We start from the raw sequence: 14,315 nt of genomic DNA on the forward strand, positions 1-14,315 counted from the left end.
GTCTCTAGACAATAGTATTAAAAAAAGCAACCTGTGTGGTGTGAATAAACAGATTTCTTGACTCTGTATTCAGTTACTCATACTTTTTAGATATGAGCCAGAAAAAAACTCCTGCATGGAGTACAGTGTAGAATATATTCAAATTGGTGCATATAACTCTTCACAGCTTAAAAAAACTATAGCTAAAGAAATAGAGAATACCTGTGAAGATTTGCTTGAAGATCTTGAAGTCTTTTGTTTTTAATTTTTTCTGGTGACCTAATTATGTTAGGGAAGTTCAGGTTGCTGTTTTAAAAAGGATCTTAGTGATAACAGTTGATGCCTGGGCAATGGTGGACAATTTATCTTTCTTGAGTAGGATGTCAGTTTCGCTGCTGTTGCTCATGCTGGTGTTGGAATCTTTTTAGTCAAATTTAGCATCATTTACCTCAACTGCCCCACAGCTTTTCTAAGCCAGCTTGCTTGTGAGGAAAAGGAAATGCTTTCACTTTAGAGCCTTTAGGAATCTGGACAAAAGCTCACTTTCTGTTCTTCAGGTTTGTATATAGGGCTTTAGCCTCAAGATGAGGACCTGCTTGCTATGCACCCTCTCCCATCCCCCATTTCCTGCCTGGCTTCATTAAATGCTGATTTGAAGTTAGCACACACTCTTCTGATACAAAAGTACTACTGTGTTCCAGGAACCATCAGAAAGTAGTGCATTTTTGTCTTTTACATTCTCTTCATATATGTCTTCTCCCCATGCATAAAAAGGATTTTCATTCCTTCTTAAATATCTCTGTATGTTTAATAAAAAGAAACAGTGAAGAAAAGCCCTGTCAAGAAAACCTCAGCTCATTTGGGAGCAATCTGGCCCCAGGCTATATTATTTAATGCTAGAATCTGCAAATTGCTAATATTAAGCAGAGCGGAGTATAGGATGTAATGACTTCACTGAATCATTTTCCTATCTCTTTGCTTGTATTTGAGCATCATGTTTCTTAGGAGAGACTAGTTTGTTTCATCTATCAGTGATAGCTCATGTGATGAAATTAATGTGTACCTACATAGAAGCCTGTATATTTCCCATTTTTAACAATGTAGTTACTTTATTCTTTCTTCCTCTATGAAGCCACTGTAAAATATAAGAAAATTAATTCAGACACTGTTTTTCTCCTTCACCAACAGCCAAAATTCTTTGTTCTCTAGACACAATTACAAGTCATGGCAAAATGTTATGCAACCAATCCTTTGATTGCCTGTGATATCTTCTGCTGTTGTTTAAACTAATCCTTTCTGTGTCTTTCATATCTGTTTCCCACTTATAATTTAAAGATCAACATCAGTCCATAATTACCAGCACTAAAAAGAGAATAAGCCAGGTAATTCAATAAAACTGAACAAGCCATATTACTGCAACATCTCATTATTCCAAATTATGCTACATCTACATAAAAAAGTCATTTTCAGAGTAGTCTTTCCTGAAATCCTCTGAAGTAGATCACTCAAGTGGGTACCAGCTGATTCTGTTGAGAACAATGACATGGGCTTTGATGGCCTTCAGAGAAAAGAGCTGTGTCTTTTTGTTTTCTTTGCAACAAGACACTTTCAAATAGTGTATGTTCACTTTCTCCAAGTGTAAATTGATTATTACTTGTTCCAAAATGCTAAATATAATAGAAGTGCAAAGATTTGTGGAGCAAAGAGGTTTGCTAAACAGAGACCAACTAAACCAATATCAGCTATTTACTGTTTCTTAGTAAGATTTTAGATTCACAGCCCAACCAACCAGACTGCTGCCATGAAAATTTGTCATGCTGTGTTCCTCATTCTCATGGCCAAATTCCTGGCCATGTGCTCTTGTTTTTCTCGTCTGTGGCATTTGGGCTCCTTGGTCAGATGATTCAGTCCACTACAGCTGGAGTCATCAAACACAGCAAAACCCACATCATTCCACACCTCCAGCACTTAGAGAGGCCTCTTTTCCTCAGGAAGGTGAGATACAGAATGTCTGCTTTTTGGGGTAGAATTAATCTAGTTTTGAGTTCTGGACCCCAGTGGGATGGCTAGGGTATATCAAGTTAGCCACATGCATTAATTTTCTTGCTGTGTCAGTGTCTTGGTTCATGGTTGAATCACCATATAGATTCCCTGATGGTCTTTTCAATAATTTTGTGGTACTACTGTAGCGAAAAAGTTACTTCTTACTGCTTGAGAAAGCTACTCTGCAGCAAGCTAGGGAGTAAATCTTAAGCCTCAAAAGTTTTTTGGCATTGACTCCCCATGTGACAATTTTCCCCATGGAGATGAACATAGTCAGCTGTGGCAATGGATTAATTAAGCTGAGCAAAGGAGCGAATAATGTACAGTAAAAATACTTACAGGGTGGCTAATGCAAAACAGCACTTTTGAATATTACCCCTCTCTAGAACCTCTTCTTAAAGTACTGAGCCAAATACTCATTTGAAACATAAGGCAAATTAATTATAATTCTGGGCCATTTGCTATCAAGACTTTCCAAGTGTCTTGCAAATACTAGGGGAACAATCTAATTTAAAAAAAAAGGTTTGAAAATTTTATTTTCACTTTTTTCACATTGCTAATGATCATATTTCAGAGTTTAAAGGACTAAAACAGTTTCTAAATGATCTTACATATGTGCTTTGAGGCAGTCAGTGTGTATATACATGTATATGTTTATAATTACAATCCACAGCACCATATTTGAAGCTTAAAATATTTAATTTTGCCTTTTTATGTGTCAGAAGAGAGTTGAAAATAATAGATGTCTTATTACTGCCCTCATGTAGGAGTGCACTGAAGCACACAGGATTACTGTGGTGATCCATACCTCTTGCAATGAGCAATAATTCTGCCCCAGCCTTGTGGAGCCGCATGGGTCAGTGTTCTCTGCAGTCACACCCCAAGCCAATGCCTCAGCTACTGCTGGGAATCAAGAAACCAGTGTTCAGTTCTACATTTTTTTCATTCAACCAGATATCCTCAAATTGCTTAGATTTGTATGTTTTGTCCACTGAAACCAGAATTCATTTTCCTAGCCATTGGGTCCTAGTAAGTACTATGTTAGGAGCTGGCAGTGTCTCAGGGAGAAAAATCAGGAAAGCCAGAATTTGAAGCAAACACTCTTCAAATGTTAGCTTTGATTTGTATTGTGGGGTTTATTTTATAATTTTAAAACCACTATCCTCCATGCCATTTAATATTAAAATTGATTATTTCTATTTTAAAAATATTACTGTTTTTCATGCATCTTCATAAATTCATAAATTTACTTTAAGATTTGTTTTCTGTGCTTATATGATGGATTCAGATGCAGAATGTGATGAGAATTTGGTAAAAATAGAAAGGGAATTGCTGTGACTGAGCATGAAACATTTACATAGGAGTGGAGAATTTCTCCAGTGACTGTTGCAGAGGATTTGTATCACATTCATCTGTCACAGATGCACAGACAGAATGTGTACATACATATTGTCCTCATTCTTAAAAGTACAGAATACTAGAACTGGAAATAAATGTAAGTGCAAAAGGAGTGAATGCCTTTTCTTTTAAATGTCATCACAGCTGGTGAGATCTGTGGTGATAGCATATACTGTAGTCATAGCCCATTATCATATTTTATATTTTCAATTTCATTTCAAATGGTATCTGAGATAGTAAACAAGTCATCTGTACTTCATTGTTAGAACCTTTCATCTTAAGAGTGGTAGTAGGTGATAAAAATAAATTTCTAGTTAATAGGTCTATTATTAAAGATTTCCAGTGCTGTTCTAGTCTGTGTATCTTGGTCTGAAATGTATTTAAGGCACAGGGTGTTCAGAGGGCAGCCCTTGCCACATGCAATGCAGTACGTGACAAAGGTCAGCGTGTGACAGCAGGTACCGCTGGTCACAGCAGCTCTGCAGTGAGGTGCAGCCCCCTTGCCTTCCAGTGGCCATTTCTAGCCTCCCCACCCCTGAGAGAACAGGTGGGACAGAAGGAAAAAAGATGTGCAATGTGACATGAGGGAAAGGACTAGTATTAGAAGTGTAGGGCTGAGTTTCTGCCCCAAAGTGACAAATGGTGTAATTCTGAATTGAGTGAAGATGAAATGTATTTTGGTTTTCTGCTAACTCTTGCTCCTTCTTTGAGGCTGGGTTTAAGTCTGTGCATAGGAGAGAAAGCTGACCCTAGTTTTTGGCTTTCTCTATTTTGAGATATTGCTTAGCCAACCCTCAGTTCCAGAAAGGGAAATATAAACAAATTCTCTTCCACAATCGCCCCTCACTAGCTCTTAGCAGTTTGATAGCAGTCTGTTTATTTGATGAACAAATCAATGACTACATGATACACTTTATTGTGCTAAAAATCCTACAAAATAAAAAGCACAGCAGAGCTGGCCTTCATATGAAAAGACTGTATCCATTAAGGAAACAAAGGTGGAACTTGCCCAAGGTGCATTAAATATAATCCTAGGTTTTCTGGGAATCAACCCTACTTCTCCATTTTCAGAGCATATATTTTTCTCTGTCAATGTTCTTAGGACACTGTCATAAATCTAGTTGTTTGGTGTGTTACTCAGAAAACACTTTAGTTCTGGGCCTAAAATTGCTGACCAAGAAATGTTCTGCCAGCAGGGCTTGTTGTAATTTATATTTCTCAGAGAAATCAAAAGGCGCCAGTGGAGGCTAATCTCTGTTTCTGCAATTAACCTTAATCCAGTTATAACGTTCCAAGTTTCAATATGTGTTTTCCAAGTTTTCACCTACAAGAGAGATAAAAATAATGTAAATTAAATTTGCATTCATTTATTATTAATACATATGGTAGTAGCAATAATTTATGGGTAACTTCAAAGTTGCAATGGAATGAGAAAAATGCTGGGATCCCAAGCACTTCAGCTCTCTTTCCTAGCTTGCAATCTAAAATGAAGTTGTATGAGGAGCAACAGGATGACTGAGAAGGTTGGGCAGTAAAATCTCTGCCTCCAAGCCCTCCTTGGACCAGGTTAGGTCCTAGAGAGTCAGTGGTGTCTGACACAAGCCAGGAATTGCGTTTGTAGTCACATCTTTTCTTCTCTTCATTTCCAGCTTCAGAGCCCAATTTGAAGGTACGTTCAAGATTAAAACAAAAGGTGACAGAAAGGAGAAGCAGTCCTTTGCTCAGGAGGAAGGATGGAAACGTCAGTTCATTCAAGAAGCGTCTTTTCGAGGTGACAGGTGAGTAAGGATGGGGAAATTCTGCATCAGATGCCACAGCTCACAGAATAGTGATGGTACTTCAGGATTGAAACTGTTTGCTAAATGAAATGAGCACTTACAGTGTTTGACCTCGTCCGGACCATTCTTGCTTTGACTTTGCATTGATATTTAGTAGATTTGTGGCTTTTTCGGGTGATCAGGCCATATCTTTATGCAATCAACTGTTACTAGTCTATAAGACACATATCTGAATTCACTGGATATATCAGAATTATGTCACACCAAGATGGAATTAAAATACAACTTGAATAAACACATTGGTTTCCCTGTTTGTGCAATTCTTGTGACAACTTTACACGGTATGTCATGTGGGAAACTGGAACAGAGATGTAAATGTAAGCATGAAAGTTACTAAATAAAGTATTTTTCTGATAAATTATTTCCAGATTATAATTTTCTACAGCTAATTTATTAACTCCATTTGCTGAAGCCTCTATGATATTCTTGATATCCACTTCCTTAATTTTAACTGATTTTTTTACAGTTTGCACACTTACAAATAAAGTATAAAGTAAAATATTTATCACTGTAGGTCTTTTCCTGATGCCATTGAAAGAGCAGAAACACTAAAGCTCTGCTAGCTCTGACAATGTCTTGAAGCCTTTCAGAGTGCTGTTATAATTATTAATATCAACTATATGACATTTTATAACTCTGGTTAAACATTGTTCCCTGAATTCTTTTTCCCCTTGCTTTTTATTCTCTTAGCTAAAAATAGCCCATTATTTAAATGCCTATTTATACAAAAAGTGCTATTTTAATTTTTAAAAAATGAGAAAAGAAAAGATTAAGTTTGTGTGTCTCCGCTTCTCTGATACAGATTGAAAATATAGTGCAAGAACTTCTACATGGCCAGTTAGTATAGCTGGGTATGGAGTCACTTCAATAAATCAAAGAGTAAGATCCAAGTAACAGCTAGGAAGCCTCCTGTGATGTCAGTCAAAGTGAAAACATATTTTTGCATATGAACTAAGGCATAGAGAGTAAATAAGCAAAGAAGTAGCTATAGAATATTTGCTACAAAATTTAGATAATGATTTCTTCAACCTCTTGAATGCTTTAATTTGAAAGCTGTCCCTTGAAAGAGGGTTACTTCCACTAGTGGGTTTCTCTTCAATTTTTAACCTTAGCTGTTTCCATTACATATATATAATTTATATCAGTGTAGAATTAGAGTAACTCAATACAACAACATACAATGAGGTCATCCTCTCCCCCTTTGTCTTAGACAGAACTTGGGACATTTTAAGTCAAGATAGCATACAGCTTTTCAAATCCTATTTTAATGTCTTTACATACTGTAAATATTCGTTCATATTTGTACCAAAGATGTAATGAAGGTGTGTATTTTGCCATTAGTACTTGTGTATGTAACGATTGGTCCACAATGGGCTCATCCCCTTCCTAGACAGAAAGGATGGCAGTAGGCCTCATCTCTCACAGAGCCAGGACTCTTCACAATTGAAAAAGAAAGAGTTTCTCTTCTTTACTCATTACAAGCTCTGTGTCAGTGTCTCTGCCCGATACTGAGTATCATAACCATCTTTGTGGGAAAAACAAATACTAAATTCTTCTTATGTGACACAGACAGATTAGAAGGGGAAAGATCACAAATATCTTTCCTTCTTAGTTGTAAAAAGAAAACCAAAGAAATGGAAGATGAATCAAGAGTCTTTAATGTAAGTAAAAAGTATAACCAATAGATATTTTTCAACAGCAAAAAAAGCCCTATGCTATAAAGATTATATAATTAATCAAGATTATGTGTGCCTTTCCAGAGTGAAATTCATGTATGTTTGATCTGTTTTTCAGAATCCTCAGTCAGTAGCAGCTCCCCTGGATCAGGTCCCAGTTCCCCAAGCAATGGTCCGACCAGCAGTGCAACAGAAAATGAAACCTCAGTTTTGCCATCTAACATTCAAGCTGAGGTAAGACTCATTATTGAGTAGATAATCGCTCAGGTTTCTAGACTGAAGAAAATGCAAAATTTGATTTGATTATACTCACTAGCAGAGTAATTGGGATACCAGGACACTACAGGCTGACATCAGTATGTTATATATGTGATATAGCTTTATGTATGAGATGCATAGGCGCATCTATGTATCAGAAGATTCTATGGTAACAAAAGTTCAGGGAAAAGTAGCAGTAGTGCTACTGGAAGAGTGGAGGGAGCTGTGAAAGGAACTTGGTTACAGATTACCTTCTGGGATGACCTGAAAGAGGTGCTCAGCGCTGAATGCTGATGGAGAACTCCTGCATACAGAACAGTGGTTTAGGCGTTGGTGATCCTAACATATAAGACCTAAGGTGGTGCTGGGTTCAGATGAATGCTGAAGTAGGTTTCTTTAATCACAGTATTGGAGTTAGGTGACTAAATCCTTGTCACATCTCCCTTTTATTTTACTGTATCTCAGTTTCCTTATCAGGGCAATACTTAACCACTGTAAATGTCATGCCAGAGTTCTTGAACACTTGTTTTGTAAAGTGAGATTGTAAATGGAAGGAATCTTAACTACTACTTATTCTGTTTCATACATACGTGCCTATAACAACAGGAATGCAGATGGTAAATCAGTTGTGATAAACCTCATTTAGCACAGATGACATGCCCAAGTCATGCTTCCCAGGGCAATATTGTAAAGGGATAGTAAACTAATTTGACTAAGAGAGACTCAAATTCCACAATATACAATATCCAGCCTATACTTACCACAGTTCCTGCTTTGATGGCAAGGTTTTCTGTTAATTGTTGTTTTATGCTGTTTATGTTAGAAAAATTGCATAAGAAAATGTGATTCAACAGAGTTTTAGTTAATGGAGCTATTTCTCCAGGTCAGTGGCAGGACATTCACCTAAAAAAAACCCTGGAATGGGCAGTTCAACCTCCAGCAGTGACTTTTCCCCATAATGAATTAATTGTGTGTGTGAACTATGATCCAGGGGGCAGGTGGGTGACCTCTGCACACTGATTAGTAGCCTCTCTCTGGCCCGTAACCAAAAAGAAAAAAAAATTGCATTGATGGCTAACATGTGGTCTTGTCTCATAGCCCCCCATATGTGACTGCAAAGAAATTTAAATGATGCAGAGTAAGATCCATCATTAGGATTAGATCAGATCCTACCTAGATCAGTGGAATTAAGTTGTGTGTTTTACTACTGGGAATGTTTCAGATAACATTTTGGGTAATATGTGGGTGTTATTATGTGCTGTATGAAACAGGAAATCTTATCCAATTGGATCTTTTACTGACTTGAGGATTCTACAAAGTGGAAGGGCAGTAATGTCTCAGACTGATACATGGTGCTCATGACTTTGCATGTTACAGTTTCTGGACACTTGCACCATCAAAAATACATACAGGCTGGTCAGGCTGGTGGTCTCTGGGGAGATCTGGAAAGGTTGTAGCAAGAACCAGCAGCTATATTCTGTTTGCTAGTAGAACATTACATTGCATATTATTTGCCACTTTTGTGCCAGACATAAAAAATTATAACCCCAACATTCATTCAAAGATGCTCAAAGAAGCCTAAAACATTCCTTTAGAAGTTGAGCTCTGTATGCTGGCTTCGGTCACTTCACTTGGTGAAATGTGCTAAGAAACTGAAACTACAGACTTCCACTTCTGGATCCAGTTGGGGATTTCTTTACCTCTCTGGTTACTTGACTCTCAGTACTGTGGTCCTGTGGGTTCAAACATTTTCCATAAATCTCAGCTTCAGTGATTCTTATTTCAGTGGGATTTTCTTTGGTAGTTTAACAGCAGCCAAACTCCTACATATCTCTTTCAGTGTTAGCCAGTTCTCAAAGGCTATGCAGCTAATCAATTTTTAATCCAATTCACAAAGTACAGAAGTTTCTAATAATAGGCTGAGTGTTCCAAAATCACCCAAAATATCACTTGTTTTTCTGCAATCCCATATGACTCACATGGCTGTTGTTTCATAATCGTTTTTGTGACATTTGCAGTAAGTGTTGTGCTCATATCTGAGTGGGTGGATGGCTGTGGTTTTCATGGCAGCAAATTAAACACTTTTTGCTGGGGAAAAACAGGTTGCTATGACAGAGTCATTTACCAGTAAAACATGAGTCAGTACTATAAATGATTACACTCCAGCGCAGGGACAGAATTAGAGCATTATCAGTAATGAAACAGATTTTTAAAGTATTTTTACCACATCCACTGGAATAGTGAGACTTTTAAGTGGTTTACTCTCTGGAGCAGACAGTCTGGTGGGTAGACAGTTACAATTTTTTGAATGAACAAAGGTGCACTGCACATGCTGCAGCTTTGTGGATAATCTTTTACTATCACGGTTCCCTTAATGGTACTTTCACTACCATTTGTTAAAACACTGCTCTCATTATATGAAACTTGAAAGTTGAACTCAGGATTTTAATTGCACCTTATAAATAAAATCCTGTTTTTATTAGGCACAGTTGTCTCCAGTATCATCAAGGTTCACCGCAGTAGCTATTTGTCTCCTGTAGCATGCCATACTCTTTCAGGTCACCTGCTGTGCTGGGGCTAAATCTTACTTGCCTGAGAAATGCAAGCAGAATTGAGCCCCTGCACAGCATGTCCCTTGAGTTCAGAGGGACAACCTGCTTTAGTCATGTGAAATGATTAATTTTAGGCATTCATGGTCTGGTCAAAAGCCATTGAAGGCAATGGAAAGTTTCCAGTTGGTGTAACTGGGCTTCAGATCAATTTCTTTCTTCTATTTGTGATTTGGAAAGCAGTATTTCCTAGAATAACACTTGATTATACAGGAGACATAAATTACATATGTGACAGATAAACACATATTTGTTTAGTACAACTCCACAGCCCCATGCTTTTAATACTCAGCTCCTTGAGGTGATCTTTGTCAGAAGCCAATGAAAAAATGTGTAGGTTTCTTACCAGCTGATGAGGTTTGTGTCAAGTGTATGTGAAGTGAGTCTAAATTAATTTTTTCAAAGATTATCCCAAAAGCGTCAAGAAATACAAGTGTAAGTAATTGTGAATATTGAAAGCTGTGACAATTAGCTCTACAACTGACAAGTATTAAAGCTAAACCATTTTGTCTTCCCCTTGTAATCTATAAATGTGTATATAAAAATGCACACAAAGGTGTTCCTGCTTCTCAGCAGGTCCCACAGCACAAGCAAAGCATGGTTGCTCATGGTTACTCGTGGATCATCATGCTCTGTTACACTGAGTTCTTGTACTCTATTTTAAGAAAGAGGATAACTCTGTTGACAAGCTATTTTAAGCATCAGTGAGCAGGATCTATGGACCCAAGGAGCGGGTATGGGGAGGAGCAAGTAGGGCATGTTTCTCTTTGGGGTAATTTAGGTGCCAGTCCAAGCCACCATGTCTGCCAAGGACACAGCTTAGGCGTGGTGCTGCCAAATTACTCTCTCGGCAACTTCTGCGTGTGCCACCATTGCAAGATGTTGTTGACTGTGTAAAAAGAAAAGCTGCAGCTGGGATCACAAATTTCTACCTCTGGGTGGTTGGATTAGATGACATCCAGTGTTCCCTTTGAACCTTACCCATTCTGGGATTCTGTGATGCACAGAGAACCCTAATCTGTGCAGGTAGGACATTTATTCTGGGAGATGAGGTTAAACTGATGCTTAGGATAATATTACCTGAAAATATTTTAGAAAATCAATCACATACCCAAAGGGAAATTACAGATTATTATCAGTATTAGAAATTAAAATAGGATGCTTTTACTAATAAACTCCCATTTTCAACATTAAACTGTTGTGGTAAATAGCATCACTGTTTCTGCCTGATCAAACAATCATGCCTGACCTTAGTGTGGTAGTTTGTTTTACTGCTATACACCCTGCCACTGTTATTTTGATTAATTCAGATCTTAGAAGGTAATAGTGGCATACAAAAAACCAAATATTAAACATAAATCTTTCAAGTGGCTTTGTATCGATGCTGCAGTTGCTACAAATTTGATTATATTATAGGAGGCACATTAAAGTGTCCTTTTTCTCTTAAATATTTGTAGACTCCCTCCATAATATTTCCATAGTTTTGATACTAAATCCATACTTGGATTTATTCATGGTCAAAGGTGGATGTTATCAAGGCAAGACACTGTTAGCCAGGAATTAATGTAATATACAAGTGGAGCTTCTTTGTTTCCTATGCTATCTGTTGACATTCCCTAGGTACCAAAAGAAAATTACAGGGATAGACTTCTACTGTTATTGTCTCAGTGATAGGTCATATCTCCAAACAAACTGTATGAGGAAGGTTATGTTTTGGAATAACATCCTGTGTTTTTGTGCTTAACCACTTTTCATTGATGGTCTGAAGTTGCATTGTATTAGCACGAAGTATTTTACAGAGTTAATTGATATTCCAGGTTTGTCCGGGGGAAAATCTACAGCTCCCCACAACATGCTTGACAAGTTATTATATTTACTTTAGTCAAAGCCCGAGTGTGCAGTATCCCTCTTGGAGGTGGTCTATTATTGGAGTCCCATATGCTTTTTGTTTGGGAAGAAAGCAGTCACTGTGTCATACTGTTACACAGGGTATTCTTTTTCAAGGATGTTGTTCCCTTGGGGACCATATCATGCCAGAGTTCCTAAGTCTAATAAGACCTTTGTAGCTCTTATTGAGTCAAAGTTCTGGGAGGGAAGCAAGAGTTAAACAGAAAATATAATTCAAGCAACTATACTAGACCACATGTTGAAAAATATCACTGTTCAAGCAGAAAGGCAAAGGCTTCAAAAAGATTCCTGATGTGGTAATCTTTTTATGTTTCTTCCCAATTAATCTATGGAAATAAAAAGGGCAATCTTTGTAGAATGTCTGGTTTTATTTTATGGTAATTAAAAATATATCAGCAGTTCCATGTCCTTGAAAACTATACCACAAGTCTTCAAAAGAAGTGTTAAAAATTTTAACTTGAACAGATTAGGAAAGCTGTGAGGGGTATCCCATTATCAAAGGATGACAGGATGCTGGTTTTGTATAGATGCAGACAGAGAGAGAGAGAGAGAGTCTGTTATTTTAAATGGCAGATGCCTTGCTTTCTACACAGAATTTCCATGTTAATGGAAATAAATAATGTGCCGGAAACATACCCATATCATAATCTGGCTAACAAAAGACATGGACTAGTTAAAAACCACATTTCGTACCTTACAGCTAAAGTCATAACAACCGTGGTGAAGGTTTAATACATCCCTGTTCATGATTCAGCTGGATCTAATCCTGAATTCACTGGATAAATTCCCACTGAGATTGTTGGAGTGACTGTCCAGTTGATGAGAAGAACTGATGTTTAGTTGATGAGAAGTTGATAAGATGATCTAGGAATCCTCAAGAATTCAGCTTTCCATGGAAATTTGATTTACTAACTAAGGAATAATCACAGACACATATCAGCTGTTTTCTTAAGAAAAGAACTATCAACAGTGTTTTCACAGGGACAGTAATTTTCTGTATCTGGAACTCCATTGGGCTGCAAACCAGTGACTGGCACATAATTGGCTTTCTGTATATCGGAATAAAAGCATAAAATAACCAAGGTAAAACGCTTGGAGATTAACTTTCATTGGTTTTCCCCTTTATTGCAGCACCTGGTTTCCCAGCAACGCCTTTTGATACAGGATGAATCAGTGAACTTGTTGAGTCTGTACACATCCCCTTCTCTGCCCAACATTACCTTAGGACTTCCAGCAATACAACCTCAAATCAGTGTAAGTGACCAGTCTCAAGCCTTCCTGCATAGGTTTGCTTCCAGAAAACCTACTTTCTGATTGTTCTCTTTATCTTTTTAGCATTTTGGAACACAAGGAATTCAGGTTAGGAACCAGACCTCTCTGTGCATTGGGCACAACTTGAAAGCAATATTCATTCTTGATCTCAAATAAACAAGTGCCATTGTGGATCTTAGCTAAGTACAGGCCATGTGCGTTGCATTTATGCCAGATAACAGATTTCAGATGTGGCAAGAAGTATATGAGGAGATTATTTAGTATAAAAGTTTAAATTATATGATAATTTTTACCTGTAACTTTTTTATGAGATTCCAGTAATGACTTAAAATGAGCTGGAATGTTGTAGAAGAATGTAGCATTCCTGTAGCTCAGTAAAATACCTGAAAATTTTGCTACTTCCAAAATTTAAAGCAGGTCAAAATTTACCTGCTTTCCAACAACAACAACAAAGTAAAAATACTGATATGTGGTGGTTCTAACAGTGTGGGAGTTGGTAACTCCTATGAAGAAATTAGGGGTTGTAAGCACAGATTTCAGCGGAGGTAAAAAAAATATTAAATCTGTACAATCCACAATGGTTTGTAATAATGCTACTTAATTCCAGTGCTAAATGAAGTTCAAGTCAAAGTTCCATGTTATTTTATGGCTTTTTCAATACTTTTACTGTTCTTAGCAGCAATGTATTGCTGCAATCTAGCATTTTAACATCAGGTACAGAACCTTGCAAAGAAAATTATGTAAGCCTGAAATCAGTTCTCTAGAAATATTAGCAAATTATTGTTTTTGAAGGATGGAAAAATTGAACATCATGAAAAGTAATGCTTACTTTCTCAGAGGATATCATCAAAAATTTCTTAGTTATTTCACAAGAGTATAACTAGCTTCAACTAGCTTCAAAGTAAATTTATAACATTAAAAAGAAATGAAAATATGTTTCATTTGCTCACTCAAATCTTATAAGCTTTTGATGTGGCCATCTAGCACCAAATATTACTTCTGGCATTAGAAAAAACAAAGGGATTGATTTATAAAAGTAATGTTTATTTCTGTTACTAGAATGAGCAGTTGCAAAATGAATGTAAAGCTTACTTTGGTGTTTGTTTTTCAGGGGAGGGAGATAGCAGTGTGAAGTAAGCATACACCAAAAAAAAAAAAATTGGTGAAAACCTTATTTTAGAATTTAATGGAATTCCTACTATCAGAGATGCTGTTTTTACTATGACTTACCATAAGTGGTTATCTGCAAGCCTCAACGTGCATATTTCTGTTAGGTTATTATTCTTGCTGTAAGAATTGTTATTCTGCTTGAACTACTATTTCAAGATTTTTTT

At 37.0% G+C, this 14,315-nt stretch overlaps 1 protein-coding gene across 12 annotated transcripts in view; it reads left to right on the forward strand.

The window, feature by feature from the left end:
- Positions 1-14,315, forward strand: part of HDAC9 (histone deacetylase 9) — a 456,338-nt gene that overhangs the window by 244,904 nt on the left and 197,119 nt on the right. For all 12 annotated transcript variants that reach the window (XM_036399060.2, XM_036399107.2, XM_036399099.2 and 9 more), the window contains 3 exons: positions 5,070-5,198; positions 7,053-7,168; positions 12,841-12,963. In XM_036399060.2, the coding sequence (XP_036254953.1) occupies positions 5,070-5,198; positions 7,053-7,168; positions 12,841-12,963 (368 nt within the window). The remainder of the gene's footprint in view (positions 1-5,069; positions 5,199-7,052; positions 7,169-12,840; positions 12,964-14,315) is intronic.

The sequence above is a fragment of the Molothrus ater genome, chromosome 1 (genome assembly GCF_012460135.2).
Source record: "Molothrus ater isolate BHLD 08-10-18 breed brown headed cowbird chromosome 1, BPBGC_Mater_1.1, whole genome shotgun sequence".
Lineage (NCBI taxonomy): Eukaryota > Metazoa > Chordata > Aves > Passeriformes > Icteridae > Molothrus > Molothrus ater.